At 33.7% G+C, this 16,814-nt stretch overlaps 2 protein-coding genes across 2 annotated transcripts; both read right to left on the bottom strand.

The window, feature by feature from the left end:
* Nucleotides 1-1,292: 1,292 nt before the first annotated feature.
* LOC143569763 (anaphase-promoting complex subunit 5-like) lies at nt 1,293-10,033 on the bottom strand. Its single transcript, XM_077055594.1, has 20 exons — nt 9,661-10,033; nt 8,328-8,487; nt 7,529-7,650; nt 7,199-7,439; nt 6,964-7,117; nt 6,812-6,890; nt 6,654-6,739; nt 5,689-5,815; nt 5,543-5,575; nt 5,175-5,414; nt 4,440-4,517; nt 4,094-4,356; nt 3,375-3,434; nt 3,192-3,259; nt 2,995-3,100; nt 2,778-2,919; nt 2,605-2,703; nt 1,832-2,096; nt 1,591-1,658; nt 1,293-1,454 (listed from the first exon to the last, which is right to left on the bottom strand). Exons 1-20 carry the CDS (start codon nt 9,829-9,831, stop codon nt 1,293-1,295), a joined length of 2,724 nt encoding a protein of 907 aa, XP_076911709.1. The 5' UTR covers nt 9,832-10,033.
* Nucleotides 10,034-14,792: 4,759 nt separating this feature from the next.
* Nucleotides 14,793-16,215, bottom strand: LOC143569759 (putative calcium-binding protein CML36). The gene is made up of 2 exons (XM_077055590.1): nt 15,735-16,215; nt 14,793-15,317 (listed from the first exon to the last, which is right to left on the bottom strand). Exons 1-2 carry the CDS (start codon nt 15,983-15,985, stop codon nt 14,912-14,914), a joined length of 657 nt encoding a protein of 218 aa, XP_076911705.1. The 5' UTR covers nt 15,986-16,215; the 3' UTR covers nt 14,793-14,911.
* Nucleotides 16,216-16,814: the final 599 nt, after the last annotated feature.

Here is a 16,814-nt window from a genome sequence, read left to right as displayed (position 1 = left end):
TTGGTTGCAACTTATTCATTAAATATACTATAGTTTTGTATCCATTTATATATTTTATTGAATGATTGTAATGTATAGAATCAAATGGGGCATCAACAATAATAAGCCACCTTTAATGACATGAAGGAGAGAGGAATGAAAAACATTTTGTGTGAGAATATCTAAGAGGCTATCAAGTAGTGTGAAACCAAAACCCAAATTTCAATATGAATTGAGGTGAAGTGAATTTATAAGTTGATGGACAAACGGAGGGAGTTACCCTTGCATAATTTTTTTAAGGTATTATTACACAAAACATTCATCATCTCTCTCTGTTTCACGTCATCAAAGATGACCTGTTGTTAACGCTTTATTTGATTCTATATATTATAATCACTCCATAAAATATATAAATGGAAACAAAAACTATATAGCATATTTAAAGAAAAATGTCATAGAATAGTAATCATGTTTCAAAAATGTTTTAATTAAGTCACTCATGCAAATTTTTCCCAAATCGGGTCACTAAATCTTCTAGTCGAGTCTCACCGATTTTTTTGTGCGTCAAGAAAGAAATGAAGGATAAGATGTTGGGGTCGGAATTTGCAATATATCTAGTTAAATTTAAAAAATTAAAAAAAAACGCTATATTAAAATTAAAAAAAATAAAATCCACATCTCTACTCAACGTCAACATAAAAAAATGATAAAATATTTACTATGTAAAATAAAAAAGAATAATACTAAAAAAACAAATTAAAACCTTTAATTTAATAAAATATGAAAGTTTAGTGACTTAATTAAGACACTTTTTAAACTTAAATGACCTAATTATAATATTTTTAAGACTTTGTTACTTTTCATAAGTTACAAACACTCGTACAAGAGCCATGGAAAGATTTATATTTTGCTTAGTAATATGTTTTTAAGAAGCTTTTTAAGCTCAAAAGATTTCTCTTTTTTAATTTATAAAAAGCCAAATGCTTAGACACCCCGTATTGCGAAAGTGTGTACAACACAAACCAATGATCGCAACAAATCGATCAACAGTCATTCTGGGTCTACAAACATAACGAAAACGTAATGTTTCTTTAATGAGGTAACATGTTTTGCACATGACAATCACAATACCTTAAAATATCGGATATCTAAAGTTCTAACTTCTAATACAACATATCAAAAGTTACAACTGCAGCCATCTCTAATTCTTTAAATACAATATTCAAAATGCTTAAATACATAATTTTTTTTTTCAGCCAGCCTTAATGTTAAGATTTAAGATACTGTTGGATCAAAATTTTTTATACGTTTGATTACAACAGATTGACAAGCGGGTCTTCGGGCTTTATGGGATTTTCAAGTGCGGTAATATGTTGCTTAAACCGACTCGCGGCTTCTTCTCTCTCTTCCATCTGCCCAGACTTATCAAGCACAATAGCCGTCAAGTAATACGCTTCTGCTGCCATCTCGTGATACTGAATTAATTCAAAACAAAACATCAAATCAGAAATATTCAATTCATTGCTTTAAACTTGTAGCTTTTTATTTGAGGGCGTTTTGGACATTTTATCGTTAGTCAAATCTGGCTATAACCGAAATCAACCAACTAACCTCCAAAGCTTCAAGTCCTTCGCAAGCTTGCCTTAGCGAATCAATAACTATATCCGGATCTTCAGATACTTAAAAGATAAATATTTATGAAAACAAATCAGCATCGAAACACCTCAAGAAATTTATATTTTGAAGCGATCATTAAAAAATGGTATTTGTAAAAATCTTGGTTTTGAAAAAGCATGACCCGCTCCAAGACGATGTGTATTATAAAAAAAAGATGGTTATTAGATTGGACTACCTGAAATGCTGGAGTAGGATAAGTAACATTTAGCTTCGGCAATGTGGGCCCGAGACTGAAGCTCAAGGCCGCCTTGACCAAGTATTATAGGGAAAGCGCTATGAATAAGGTTTAAAGCCCGTTTAGCATGCCTAGGTCCAAGCAACAACCACAACTCAGCTAGTGTCAGAGTGGCTGCACCTCTCAAAAGATCCAAATTAAATGATTCACAAAACGATATGCTCGCTAAAGCATATGGAATTCCCAAAACGCCATTTCCAGATCTCTGCAATACCATATTTAAAGAGAGATAATATAAACTTCACAAAAATTTAAAGGTAAATTACAGTTTTCGTCCTTTATGTACGGGGTAACATGCAAATCGTGTCCTTTAACTATAGTAAGTACAAAAAACGTCATATGTCGTCACACAGCTGTCATTTCCACTAACTGGTGTTAGTTTTTTAATGACCGTTTTGCCCTTTTATTTTCTTTCTTTTATTCTTTTTATCACTTTATTTTATAAAATTTTATAATAATCAATCAATTTTAAAACAGTGAAAATTAGATATTTTGTCCTGTTGTTGTAAGGGAAGGGCAAAATGGTCATTTTTGAAAAACTGCAATAAAAAGTTAACCCCAGTTAGCAGACTCAAGGATGTTTTTTGTACTTATTGAAGTTAAAGATACAATCTGCAAGTTACCCCCATAAATATATAACAAAAATCCTTAACTTACCCTAAATTTAACTAAAACCAGTTATATACTTATATTTCATGGTTGGTAGTTAGTACCTTGTGAATTTCAGCAAGGAGAAGAAGAACACTTGCATTCTCCACATGCATATTGAACTTATAACACTTGCAGAATAAAGAATGTGCAACCGAAGCTGCCTGCACACATCATCAGCCACATCAGCATTCTCTTAATATAATTAAAAATATAAAAAATGAAAAAAATTAATGACCTCGTTAAACTCGTTAGCAGCAAGCAATGTGCGGGCCCGGCGAAGACTAGCTTCAGTCTTGATCTCCATGTCAACACCGGTTACAGAAGAAGCCAAAACTCCAAGTTCATCACATATTTGTTGAGCTAGTTTCAAATGGCCCCTACAAAATCATTAAAATATAAATATACAATAAAATGAGAAAATAACAAAGTTTGATAAATAATAATAATAATACCTGTGTAAAGCCCGCTCATGAAGCAGCTGCAGCTTAACTGGCAAGATTCCAGATTTTGAGACCAACAAAAACTTTGCTTCGGCTATCTTAAGTGCTGCAAAGGCTTCTGTTGATAGAATATAATACATCAACGTATCGCTCTTGCAGATTTGATCAAAGTAATAAATTTAGTAAAATATGTTAAAATTCAGTCTGACCTTTGTACCCTTTATACACAGCTAAATGTTGGATGAGTTTCCCATAAGCTAATGCAAGATCAGCTGAACTGTACCAATCATTAAAGAAAACATCTTTAGAATAAAATCAAATACAGGGGCACAATAGCAACCAAACATAACTCAGAAGAGCTAATTAAATCAGTTACAATGACGTGTTATTACCTTGCAGAGTCAGCAAAACAGGTAGCGAAAACCAGAGCATTTGACCGAGCAAGAGAAGCACTACATGAAAAAAATAAAAACTTCAACGACCCATTTCCTTTTAAGCTAATCTTTTTATTTTATTTTAGGCATACGACCCGCTAGAGATAATACTATGCTTGTAAACGAACCGCACATTCAGTGAATTGTTTGTGAACCATTCGGTGGGAAGTTTGCTTCTTTATTAAACAAACAAACATGAAAAAAAAAAATTGTGCATGTAGTTAAACAAACGAACATGAACACATGTCTCATACGTTCATTTATGTTCAAAAAATTTATTTATTTAAATTTGTTTGTTCATGTTCATTCATGTTAGTTTACGTTTGTTTGCATGTGTTCGCTAATACGTTCATTTAAAATTGTTAGGCTCATTACAATTCAGTCTAGTTTTACTAACTTTCTAGGCCCAACACATTCTTATTCACGTTATTTTCAATTGGTTTTAGCTCAGTTCTGTCCGTTTGTTTACGTTCGCGAACCATTCGTTTATATTCTTAACAAACGAACACATTTATTCGTTTGTATTCGAACGTTTGTCTGGTTAAAGTTAAACAAACGAGCATGAGCATGCTCCGTTCATGTTTGTTCGGTTCGTTTACAGGCGTGGATAAAACATACCCGATTTGACCCGTTAATAAACAAACGGGTGTCAAAACTGTTAGAAGATGTAAGAGTACCTTCCATATAGCTCCCAAGATGTTGCCCTAACTAAAAAAGACGAACCCACAAGCTGCAACACGGAACCAGGAACAGAACTTGATCGTAACCATGAATAAAAGGTGTCACGGTTGCTCTGGAGCTCACTTTCTTCAGGAAAAACCAATGTGGTTGTTGGTTCTCTTTGATTCTTAAGCCATGAAGTACTCAAAGCACCATCAATTGTCACTATTGAGCTTTCATTATCAAATTGGTGTATCAACTGAGAACTTAATCTAAGTTTCTAAAACAACAAAAACAAAGTATCATCGATAGTTTAATTCAGAATAATGTAAAGGTAAGTTTAATAATGTAAGATCAAAGTACCTTGCAAACGTTAGTTGGATTAGTTCTAAGTTGAATCGAAGCTTTGGGACCAAAAGATAATAATGGTCTTTGAACATGCTGTATTAGCAATAAACATAATCATAAACATGCCAAATAGTTAAAATCAAAAGATGGCTTGAAAAGAAATGGGTCAAATGAAGGATATGTTTAAAGCCGAGGGTGTCAATCCTGTCAGGTTGGCAGATTGAAGGGTTCAACCAGAACACAACCCGTACTTTTATTTGTGTCAAAAACATCAACCCTAAACCTCACACACTTAAAATCGTGTAACCTAAACACGGCCGTTTAACCCATTTATCTGAACGTGTCAAACAGGTTGGCGGGCTAGAGGGAAACAATCAAGTTATAAGCGTATTCATCAGGTTGGTGGCGTTGTAAAAAAAGGGTTAAACGGGTCACAAACGGGTTAGTGGCAACCAACTTAACTAAACAGGTTAGTGGGTCGACTTGTCTAACTCTATAAGGTTAAGCAGGTCAACCCGAACACAACTTGTTTAAGTAAACAGGTCGACCCAAAAATAATGTGTTTTTTAAACGGGTTAGTTAGTTATTCCAACCCAAAACCTGATTTTTTTTTGTGACAAAAACTGCTACTCTCATACTAATAGGAAAATAAAGATAACTGGACAAAAAGCTACCATTTTGACCTAAACCGTATAACTCGTTACCCAAACGAGTCATTTTTTGCAACATTTACTGTTATCAACAACCTACCTTTAAATCAAATTTAGCCAGTGCCAGTTGATTGGAAGCCACAAGGCGCTTTAATTTTAAAGAATCTGCTCGTTTTAAAGATCTTCTAAGAAGCACAAATAACTGTTGTTGAACAGATAATGATGTGGAAACATGTGAATCTGATGCTCCCATAATTCCAGTTATGTTTGAGATGCCAACTTCAGATAGCAGGTTACAAATGGCGGTTAATGTGTAGGCAAGACACGTATCATCACTGTGCTACAAATTGTAAACAAACAAAATATAAATAAATTATATATATCTATATATATATGAAACCGAATATAAAATAACATCAGAGAAACATCTAATTACTAAATAAAATATATTGAGCATAATAAGTATACCAGCTGACAGACACGGACTGCTTCAGTCAAAACCTGAAACAAAAAGAAACTTATTAAGAAATAAATATAAAGATTACTATTATATGCCTTTTTACCAGCATGATACTGTTAATAATACTAAACATATAATTACTTGAATTACATACGTTTAGAGCTAGTTTGGGGTGACCAAAATAGAAATGTGTCATTCCCAGAGATAATAAAGCAATTTCATATCTTCCATTGTTCATGTGGTTTATTGGGGGGGCAAAATCAGATCCCTCCATACCTGCACTGCAATATTAATAGCCATGTATTAATTAATTAAAATAACCCAAAAAAACCGAGAACTAAAAAGATTCTTGATAAAGCTTATTTTCTATTTTTTATCATAAAATGTTAAAAATCAAAAGTGGTGCCTTTGGATTATGGCACTATCCTTATCAGGTGAAATCCAAAAAGTGGCTAAAACGCAAATGGGCCAGACTGAACGAATTTAAGAATGTGCATGAAACAATTGTAACCAAAAGCAACAAAAAGCGACAGTTTGGCTTTGTGTTTTTCAGAAAAAAAACTGATTTGTCGGTTCAATGTTGCTATAAACCAAAAAACCATACCAAACCAATTAAAAGCGTACTGAACCAAAAAAAACGATTTAAAGCAATTTCTAAGAAAATAAAATGCGGTGTAGCCCATATATGTTATGTGAAATATTAATAATCATTAATTAACAAAAAATAATTAGGCCCAAAGTCAAGCACAGATTCATCAATTTGGGTCATTTTTTTTCAGCCCAAAATTTTCAAGCTCAAATGTTAAAACCGAACCCATAATGAAACACAAAAACTGAAAAAACCGAAATTAAACAATTTTCTAAACCCCAAAAATCGAACTTTTGATTTTGGGTTTGATTTGAGCCCAAATCCGACCATGCCCACCCTTAGTTGAAAGTTTCCCAAAGTGTATATCTAATGTTTACAGCAATAGCATTAAGTCATTAACTATACAAAATGGACAGCAACATGTTTTAAGGTCAAGTGATCAACCCGAGCCGGCCTGTTTGCCACCTTTAGTAGAGGTATCATATTATTAGAAAACAAACATAAATGAAGTAAAAGATGAGGAATAATACCTATAATCAAAATAACGGTTAAGATTCTCCAAAGCAGCTGGATAATCATTGTGATAAAGACTATTCAAATAACGTAAATAGTGAACCTGTAAACATTAAAATAAATTAGTAATTAAAAATTGTGATACAGGAATAATACAGTTTACAAAGTAGCATACACGATGCAACTCGGGTGCCAGTTTCTGAAGAAGCTTTAACACAGATTCAAATGCACTCATAGGAAAAGAGGTTCCAAGCCTATAAAACCAATTATTAATAGATTATAAATTATATGTAATTAAATATCAGTAAAATATATAAAAAAACTTACTTTTCAATCATTTCTGCTTTCTCTGACAAGAATCCTTGTATCTGCCAGTTTGTGCGTTGAAGGGTCACTTCAGACAATTCAACACTTGTTGACTGCGTTTGTGTTTCCCTTCTAAGACTCTTTTTGACTTTTTGACCAGGAGAAACAGTGATATCTGCATTTACATAACATTTCTTACTAGGTTAAGGTCACTATTCCATTTTCATAAAAGTATAAAAAAAAAAAAAAATCTTACCTTCAACCAAACTAATAAGTGCTTTTGATGAATGATTATGAAAAGGAACCCGCTCGGTTGACTTTTTTCTTGACTCAAGTTCTTCTGTAAAATTCTGAAGCACAATATTCTCCAAATCCATGTTTTCATATTCTAATGGTGCCTCTGGATCATTACTAGCATCATCCAAATGTGACATTCCATATGAAGAAAATGCTTCTTTACAATATGTTTTTATATTTGTTAAAAGATGACACATGCCCTATATGTAAAGAAACATTATAAACATATGTTAGAACAATATAAGGTTTCTTATATTAACTCTACAATAGATTGAAAGAAAACAGATACCTCAAATGACAAATTATTGAAGGAGAGCAAGCAACGACGAAGATACAATCCAAGATTACTATTTGGATCCAGATTTATTTGATCATCATCAATAATGCTTGTTTCTAGGCCCGCAAGAATGCCTATAACACATGCACAATTCGGCATTTCAAAAGAAAAAAGAAATTAAATGAATAAAATACAAATGCATAAAATTAAAAAACGAAGAGTGGAAAAGTTAACTAAAAGAGTCAAACCGAATACAAAATGTAACATATAAACAATGTACTAGATAAAAATAGTGCATGTATGTGGGCCTGTAAATGAACAGAGCAGAGCATGTTCGAGTTCATTCGTTTCGCTTTAACCAAACAAACGATCGCAGACGGACAATTAAACGAACAGGGTTTTCTTGTTTGTGTTTGTTCGTTAAGAAAATGAACATTTTCATGTTCGTTTATGTCCGTTCGTTAATAGCATACATAAATGATTCACGAACGTAAACGAAAAATGAACGAACAAATATAACTTAACATAGATGATCGATTATAAACGAACATAATTGAGCAAACACCAATTGTAAGTAAATGTGAATATCAATCTGATTGGACATGTGTCCATGCACGTTTATTTAACTAAATAAACAAAAAGGTTTTGTCCATGTTGTCTGTTTATTAAATTTCCCGCAAACGATGCACGAACTTTTCGCTGAACATTCAGTTTGTTTACAGGCCCACGTGTATGAAGTGAGAAAGGAAAAAATATAATTAAAGATAAAATAAATAATAAGATTAAACTTATAGATAAAAGAGTTTCTCACCTCGTAACTCAGTGAAAAGGGAAAAGAGGTCATCTGGTGATGATACTGAAGATAACCTACCGGTTACATGATCAGTCAACCAGTTATATAATAATCCACCAAATTCCTTTAATAACTTCAAGAAATCATCCAATGTCGGCTCCAAAATATCATCACACGACTTCAAGATTAATAGAGAAAGTTCAAATATTGAGAAAAAACAGTTTATCAAAGGACGTTATAAGTAAAACATGAAGAAAAGGAAAGAATAAAAATGGCGTGTTGTCGACGAACTGAATTATAAAGCTGACAAATTGATGAATCACTTTACGTGTCAAAAATTGGGATATTATAAGCAGTTTATAGTGTGAACAAAGGTCTCCAAATGAATTTCTCTACAATCTACCATGAACTTTCTTACGTGAATCTAACATGGTGTAATCGGAAAGATCTATGATTACTAATTAGGCAATGAGAAATAACTCTAATATTCAGAAATCAAAGCCAAGAGAAATATATTAAAATTCATGTTACCAAATAGAGAAGTATCATACATATATATACAACATCAAAGACACAATTACATAAGCGTTGGGCCTTTGGATTTTTTCCAATATTCATAAAGTCATTTTGACATGTTGTACTTGTTAACACAAGATCAACCTTATTCATGTATTGTTCTTTTAAGTTTTATACGTAGCTAATGTAGTTTTCTCACCATCTTGCGTCATCAATAGTTTGCTCTTTTATTTTTCGTACCTTTTGTTTTGTTTTCGTTTTGATTCCTATTCATAACTTATCTTATCTAAATAGTAGATACTATACTTCACATATCAAAAAAAAAAATTAAGACAGGTCTCAGCAGAAGCAGCCTCTCTATTTTCTGCGATACAATAAGGTTTTCCACATCCTACCCTCCAAAACTCTATCGGTCGCTTACGATGACCAGAATTTACTGGGTCCGTTTGTTTGTTTAACACAACATCTACATCACTTTTTCCATCATCTTAAAAATAATGGTTGCAATTTATAGCTATACATCTATAATCAATTAACTTATACTATCATTTTCTACATGGTTCTTAAAAACCAATCATTCCAACCCAAGTCAACAGTCAACATAACCATAAAACACATCAACTTATACACCAAAAATATTATAACTTGGGCAAACTAAATAAAGGGTTTTACTCCAAAAACCAAAAATAATAAAACCCATCAATTTAAATACCAAAAAGATTAAAACTTAGGAAAAATTAATGAAGGGTTTTACTCCAACAACCAAAACTAATAAAACCCATCAAATTAAACACCAAAAAGATTAAAACTTGGGCAAAAATAATAAAGGGTATACCTTAGTAAGTGCGATCAAGAACAACCCAAGACAATTATGCTGAGAAATGGAGTCAAATGGGAATGGTACGGACAGTTGACCAGACGGAGCATAAACCTGAAGAAGAATGCATATGGATACTTTATGTGGTGTGATTACAAACCCACTTTGGGGCTTCACCATTCCTGCCATTATTTGCTGCAATTAACAAAACCCTTTATCCCAAATTACAATAATTGATTAGAAAACTGGGTTAATTGAGATAAAATTGTGAAATCAAGATTTGATTATTATGAAGTAGATAAACCCTAGAAGGATATAGGAGTCAGCTAGCTAAGATGTGCGAGGGAAACCTGGATTTGGGGGCAAACGACGTCGTTTTGATTTGAGTGAGTGATGGTTTAATTTGCCCAAATTCAAAATTTTAAAATTGGGGGTGTTCTGTTATGAAGATTTAAACTCACGACCTCACACAGTCGTCTAGTCAGAGGTGTATAAATCGGGGTTTTTTTACTTGAAACTAGTTTCGGGTATGATCAACAAAAGTCAAAATCGAGTCGGGTAGAAACCGGTTCCTAGTATAGTCGGTTATTTGACCGGATTTTTAGCATGTTCGGGTCGAGTCTGTTTTGATTGGTATTTCCAGGTCGGGTCCGGAACCAAGTATTTAATGCACCTCTACGTCTAGATATGTATACGAGTCGCCGAGTTATGTTCAATAATGTTATGAGTAATTAATAAACAAACGAGCCAGCTTCTTTTCAGCCTCATTGAATAGGGGCAAAATCACGAGACACTTACATAGAGAATTTTTTACAGTTTGCTTTTCAAATTGTTGTTTTAGAATATGAAGATAACAATATAATGTTAATGTATATATTTTTATTTGTATAAATTTTTAAAATATGCTTTCAATTTATTGTGACGCCCTGGTATTCTAATATTTGTATCGCGTAGATACTAAAATGAAAATTCAATACAAAAGATATTCCTGTTTATGCATCGTTTATGTTTCCGTGATGATGATTAAGTTAATCATAGGTATCACTAAAATGGGGGAGGAATGTTGGTAATTTTAGTGTTATCGACGTGTATTTTAATATATTGGATTAACTTGTCGGTCGAATAAATAACGTTGGAGATAAAGCGAGTTAGATGACACGGAGTATGGGCTCGATTTATGTCACACCCCAACTTAGGGCCTAGAAGTGTGGCCAATAGTTGGTGCCTGTTTTGTAAATATATCAGAGTTTATGAGTTAATTTTAGCGGAAGACTTTTAGGTTGGATATAATATTAATTTTCATTGAAAATTTACTTGGGAATTAAATACCCAAGTATTCGTTTTCAAAACATGTGTTTCATATTACAAGGATTTAGTTTAACAAAAATGGAGCCATCTTGTAACACGTTTCTATCTTCATACAGACTCCAATTCTTGCTAATGCTACAAATGTTTAATTACCTGCAATGGGTTGGAAAAATACGTCAACTATGTGCTGGTGAACACGTATGACTCTATAAATCGTTTAAATAACAGTTACAATACAAATATAGTTTTCTGTACACGCAGCAAGAAGTATTTCATATTGGGATTTGTACCACTACCCTACACAAACAAAACTGTTCCTCGAGCCACGTAGCCCCTAATGGAGAACTAGTTATGACTGCTAGCCCGCGGCCACGTAGCCTTTGACTGTTTAGGCTGAACAGTTATGTATGGATCAAGACACATGTGTAATCGGTCTGAGTTGGTTTTATTTTCTATCTTGTATTATAACGTTTTAGAGATCACGTAATCTCATGTCAACGTTGACTGACTCTTTAAGACAAACAACCCATTCATCTTATAGAGTATAAATGTGCTTTGACTGATTAAAAAGGTTAACGCATTCACCTGTACCGTGGGTGCGTTTGAAACCTTCTTGAATGTAAATGTGAATGATATTTAACCTATACATAAATAGGTTCGTATAAATACTGGATTGTGTTTATTGATTAAGCTATTACCTTTAAGCTTAACCTTGAAATCGTTTATTACTTTGTTTGTGAATGAAAACACTTTGTTTTATGTGACGTTTGATATAGCATGCTTTGGCTTAATAGGTTCTAACACGTCGGTGAGTTTTTCCAGATAAGTAAACAGGTCCCGCGGTTGATTGAGATTTATACGAATTACTTTTCCTTAGGCAAGAAACTCACTACTAGTGATATCCCCATTACAGTTACTACATGTCCGCCAAAATATATCATTTGTTAACGTTACTTCATCAATAAGTAACGTTTATGAAAACTCTTTATGAATATTTATAAAATACGTTCAAGGTTAAAGGTCATAGCCTTGATTGATGTCTAAGCTATAATTAATTATCTTAAACATAACCCTACCTTAGTACAGATACTCGGATTAATAATACTAAGAAATTAGTGATGGCTTGTTGGTAGGATCTTGATCTCTAACTCGCTTATACGATTATTAGCTTGATCATAACTTCGTTACTTGCACAAATTACGAGAAAACAGAATGTCGGCTCGTCACCCGCAATCAGGCACACCTTTCTAAGTTAAGTGTGTGAAATGGATGTGAAATTGGGATGAGAAGGCCTCATACCCGTCACCCCCTTTTATAGGCGAATTCAGTGACCCATTGCGATACGCGATGGATTTCTCTTTACTCAGTCGCGTATCGCGACGCCGCAAAATTACGCCGCCTTACCAGATGGTGACACGTGGCATGTCATATTGTGCCACGTGTTGACACATGGTTGGACACGTGTCCACGGTTACTTAACGTGGTCATCGCGCTACGCGATGGTCCTATGGGTTAAGCCATCGCGTATCGCTACGCCGCCCAGATATTGATTTGTGTGCAAGGCCATCGCGCTATGCTATGGGCTTATGCTCACCCCGTCGCGTATCGCAATGGATGAGGTTTTCAGAATGTTCAGTTTTAGCCCCTATACTTTAATAGATTGACATTTTTGGCTAAATTTAATAGGGTAATTTACACGGTGTTACAATTTAATTCCAATGTCATTTAGGATTTATGATTGTATTTTATACTTGGGTTTGAGTATTTATTTACTTGAATGTATGTGGTATGTGAGGTGGGCTTAATTAATGTTTGGGCTCATATGGAATATTGATCAAATATATTGATCGATGAATTTTTCCCTGGTTATTCTTTTTCTTCTCGATCGAAAGATATAAATAAATGATTGTTACAACATAAATCATCGACACATTCACATTTATATCAAATCTCAATTTCATGATCGATATTTCATGTCTGATCCGATAAATCATTGTACGTGTGTAAACAACAAATAAGTTTATCCATTAGTGATTACACGATTCAGAATATGATTCATGTTTTAATTTATTCATCTACAGTTGCATACAAGTTCCATGTTTATTTATTTGATTTGATTTCTTGGTGTTAGATTACAAATATATACAACACGCCATCCAAACTTTCACAGGTATCACAACCTGGAAACATTCATTTTAATGGATACCCGCAATGGTGGTGGTGGTGTATCCGCTCCGCTACACATAGCCATGAAGAGTTACCGAACACACTCCGTCCCCTTAGTGTAACAATGATGTGCCTATGATATCCCATAGGTTGGGAATGCCCGAGCATCATATTCAAAATGAAACATAATGAAAGTCCATTGCATCATATCCAAATATGTTATATCAAAATGAAACATAATAAAAGCTCATTGCATCATATCCAAATATGTCATATCACGTCTAACATAATTTATCACATATACATCAAATCAAGTATTACGCCATCCTTATACAAATCTAATATTGAACACACGACAATTATTTAAATAAATTTTCAATTATCAAATGCGTTACAGGTAAATTATCAAACTAAACTAATATTTATCTCTCTCAAGATTAAACATAGATATTGTGCAAAGTGAAAGCAAAAGTAGCACGATTCAAAGCCTATAAAGGAATTCATACTACATACCGAACAAAGACGAAAACAAAAGACCTTTATCTAATGATAGATTCTAGTGCAATAAAAACGTTTTAAATGTGTACACGAAGCAACAAGCAATGACTTTGGTGGTTGCGTTCAAACGTTAGTGATGTTTCAATGGTTGGTCCAAAAATATTGTTTGGCCATAATTCATGGCGGTAGTGGCCATGAGAATTGGTGAATGGTAATAGTTTTGAGTTTTGTCCTCAACTCTAACCTTAGTTTCAAATCTCAGAAAGTAGCCACCAAACTTCCTCTTATAACAAAATGCATTATAACTAATTGGAATTCATGTCTCAAGTTTAGCTTATAAAAAAGGGATTATATCTTCCTTTCTTTAAAAATAGTTATATACAACGTATTCTTAGTAACCGCCCTTAAATATTTTCATTCCGAATGTGTATATGTTATCATATTAAAGGTTACATCAAACTATAGATAATTTACTTTTTTTAACAACAATTCTTAACGAATTCATTTAAACTACTAATGGCAAATCAAGTTTGTTATTAATATTTTTGTTGTTGGGAATCAAGTTTTTAATTACTTTAATTTCAACCAATAATTAGACTTCGATCATATGATTTTACAGGTGACTTGCACATCCATGTAGATATTGTATGATTTTAGTTCTTACTATCTTACCGATATTGTATGATCTTACTATGTGAGCTGTGTATCCATGTCGTCTTATCTACATGTGCTACTACACAGAATATTGGGATATGGATCGGATCAACTCATGAGGTCATAGGTTATTAGTTATGCTTGATGGCTACATGTTTTTATAAACCAAATTTGTAAATCTTAAAACTAAAGGTATATATATACCCGCATGGAACACAACTCGCTCTGGAGTTAGGCATGCTAGGCCAGCTCGTACGAGCTCGGGTGAGGCAACCTAGATCTCCTGCGATCTTGCCCACCCATAAAAACAAAATCAAAAAATTAAATTCTAATTCCCCTTTCTTACAACTACTTCTATTATAAAATATTACGGAGTATTATTTGTTCTTATCATTTTTGTTTTAAATTTTAATTATCAAAAACAAATATTCCTTGCAATAGAATAATAACAAAAGATGGATTCTTATTCTGATTTCTGACAATCTATATTTCTATAATCAACTCTTTGCGTATATAATAACCCTTTATAACATAATCAAATTAACCCTAAACAATCTATCAACATTCAACACCACCACCACCACCGTCGTCTAGAATCTCAAATTTATAAAACGCCAGGTGAACTGAACCGAACGGGTTCACATCACATCTGCGGGTCCATCATACGCGAGAAGTCCTCGAAGCACACAAACCCATCCCCATTCTTATCAACGCTCCGTATCATACTCCTACACTCCTCTAACGTGCACTTCCCATCTCCTAACGACTTCAACACCTCAAACAACTCGTCCGCAGTGATCCGTCCATCGTGATCCGCGTCAAAAAACTCAAACACGTCTCTTAGCTCCGTATCACATGCTGGGGGTGCGAAAGCAGCACTTATCGCTCCAAACTCCTCTAGCGTAATAATTCCGTCCCCGTTTTTGTCAATTTCGTTAATCATCGAGCTTAATTCCTCGCGGATCAAAGGCTCGGATCCTCCTATCCGGTTCAAAATAGCTTCTAGTTGTTCTCGCGTTATCCTTCCGTCACCGTCATTGTCGATAAACCTATATATCAGACATAATTCAATTAGAACATCCATAATTATGTATAGTCAGATGGCACATCATAAAAATATTATTTTTTAAAAACACGCAAAACGCTGCCAAACATTCAGCAACATTGTCACATCATCTAACACATTTATTCACAAGACAACCCCCCATCCGGTCTCACCATAAGCGCGCATAACCGATTTTTTATAGTTTTTTATTTAAGAACATGTTTGAAAAATGAGCGGTAAGAATGACTCCAACAATAATAAAAAACCAGTAACATGGAAAGATGCAAAGAAAAAAACAACCTAAAAAGTTGTTATTGTGGATGATTTAAGTATTAAATAAATATGTCATAAAAGTTGATATCTTTTCATGCGTGAACTTATATCATGTAAATATAATTTGTTAACCGTAATTAGAAACTACCTAAACGCTTGTACTAATTCGATGTGGACGTCCGTAGAAGCCTCAGACCACTCATCAGACGATACTTCATGCGTGGGCAACACGCTAGTCGGAGTAGCAACACCGTTTGCTTTAGACTTGTGATCCGGTGAGCTAGACGACGTCGTTCCGGAGGAGTTGAACGAGGACGGGTTAGATCTGGAAACAGACCGGGTTTTCTTAGACCGGAAAAGGTGTTTAGGATGTATATGAATGTTACCAGCAATCTTCATTAATAATAATATTATTATTATTATTATGAGAGAGAGAGAGAGAGATTAAAGAAAGAAGGTATGAGCGGAGGAAGAAGAGAGGAAGGCGGGGGTGTTAAATGGAGGACTGAGAGTGGCCTTCCACGAAGCTTCCTGACAGACAATAATCAAGACTATTCGTATGACTACGATGTGGTTGGTTGGTTGTATGTTGTTTTGATATTGACGTTGTATTCCTAAACCAATCGGTTGATTACACGTGTTAAGTGTTTGATTGTTAATGGAAATGAAATTATTTTGAGATCAATAAAATATGTTGATTTTTTGGTTGCTTTGGTTTAACAATATCGATAATAATTCATACCGTTAATATCGTGAATGACATTTTTGGCGTTCGTTTTTATTCGCTTGTGCAAGATGATTCTTAGGATGATGTATAAGTTGTTATCCAAGTATAACGTTATGATTTATATATGAAGCAATATATATGAATATTAGAGGCGAACGAAGTTTTCTTCTCAATTAGACAGGATTGCTTTTAACAACGGGAGAGAAAAGATTATAAAAAGCGTAATTAATCACATTTTTTTATTATTTATTATTGGTCAATTGATTCTGATTTGAATTATAAAATTAAATTTGGTAACAAATACTAGCAAGCCCCTCCACATTAACCAAGCAAATTACACTAAATCAAACTTACACAAGCTATCCCACTCCCCACAATTTTTTTTAATCTAATTTTTAACCGGAGAAAGCTCGTTTAATATCGTCTACTATGTATTCAATCTTGATCACTTTGCCTTCATAGCGCTTTTGTTTCAAGCTTTGCAAAGTCTTCGGTATCTGG

Source organism: Bidens hawaiensis, unplaced genomic scaffold (genome assembly GCF_021521415.1).
Source record: "Bidens hawaiensis isolate Kalapana, Puna unplaced genomic scaffold, B.hawaiensis_p1.1 tig00024648_1, whole genome shotgun sequence".
Classification (NCBI taxonomy): domain Eukaryota; kingdom Viridiplantae; phylum Streptophyta; class Magnoliopsida; order Asterales; family Asteraceae; genus Bidens; species Bidens hawaiensis.
Note: the sequence above shows the minus strand (reverse complement) of the source record. Positions and strands in the feature narration are given on the sequence as shown.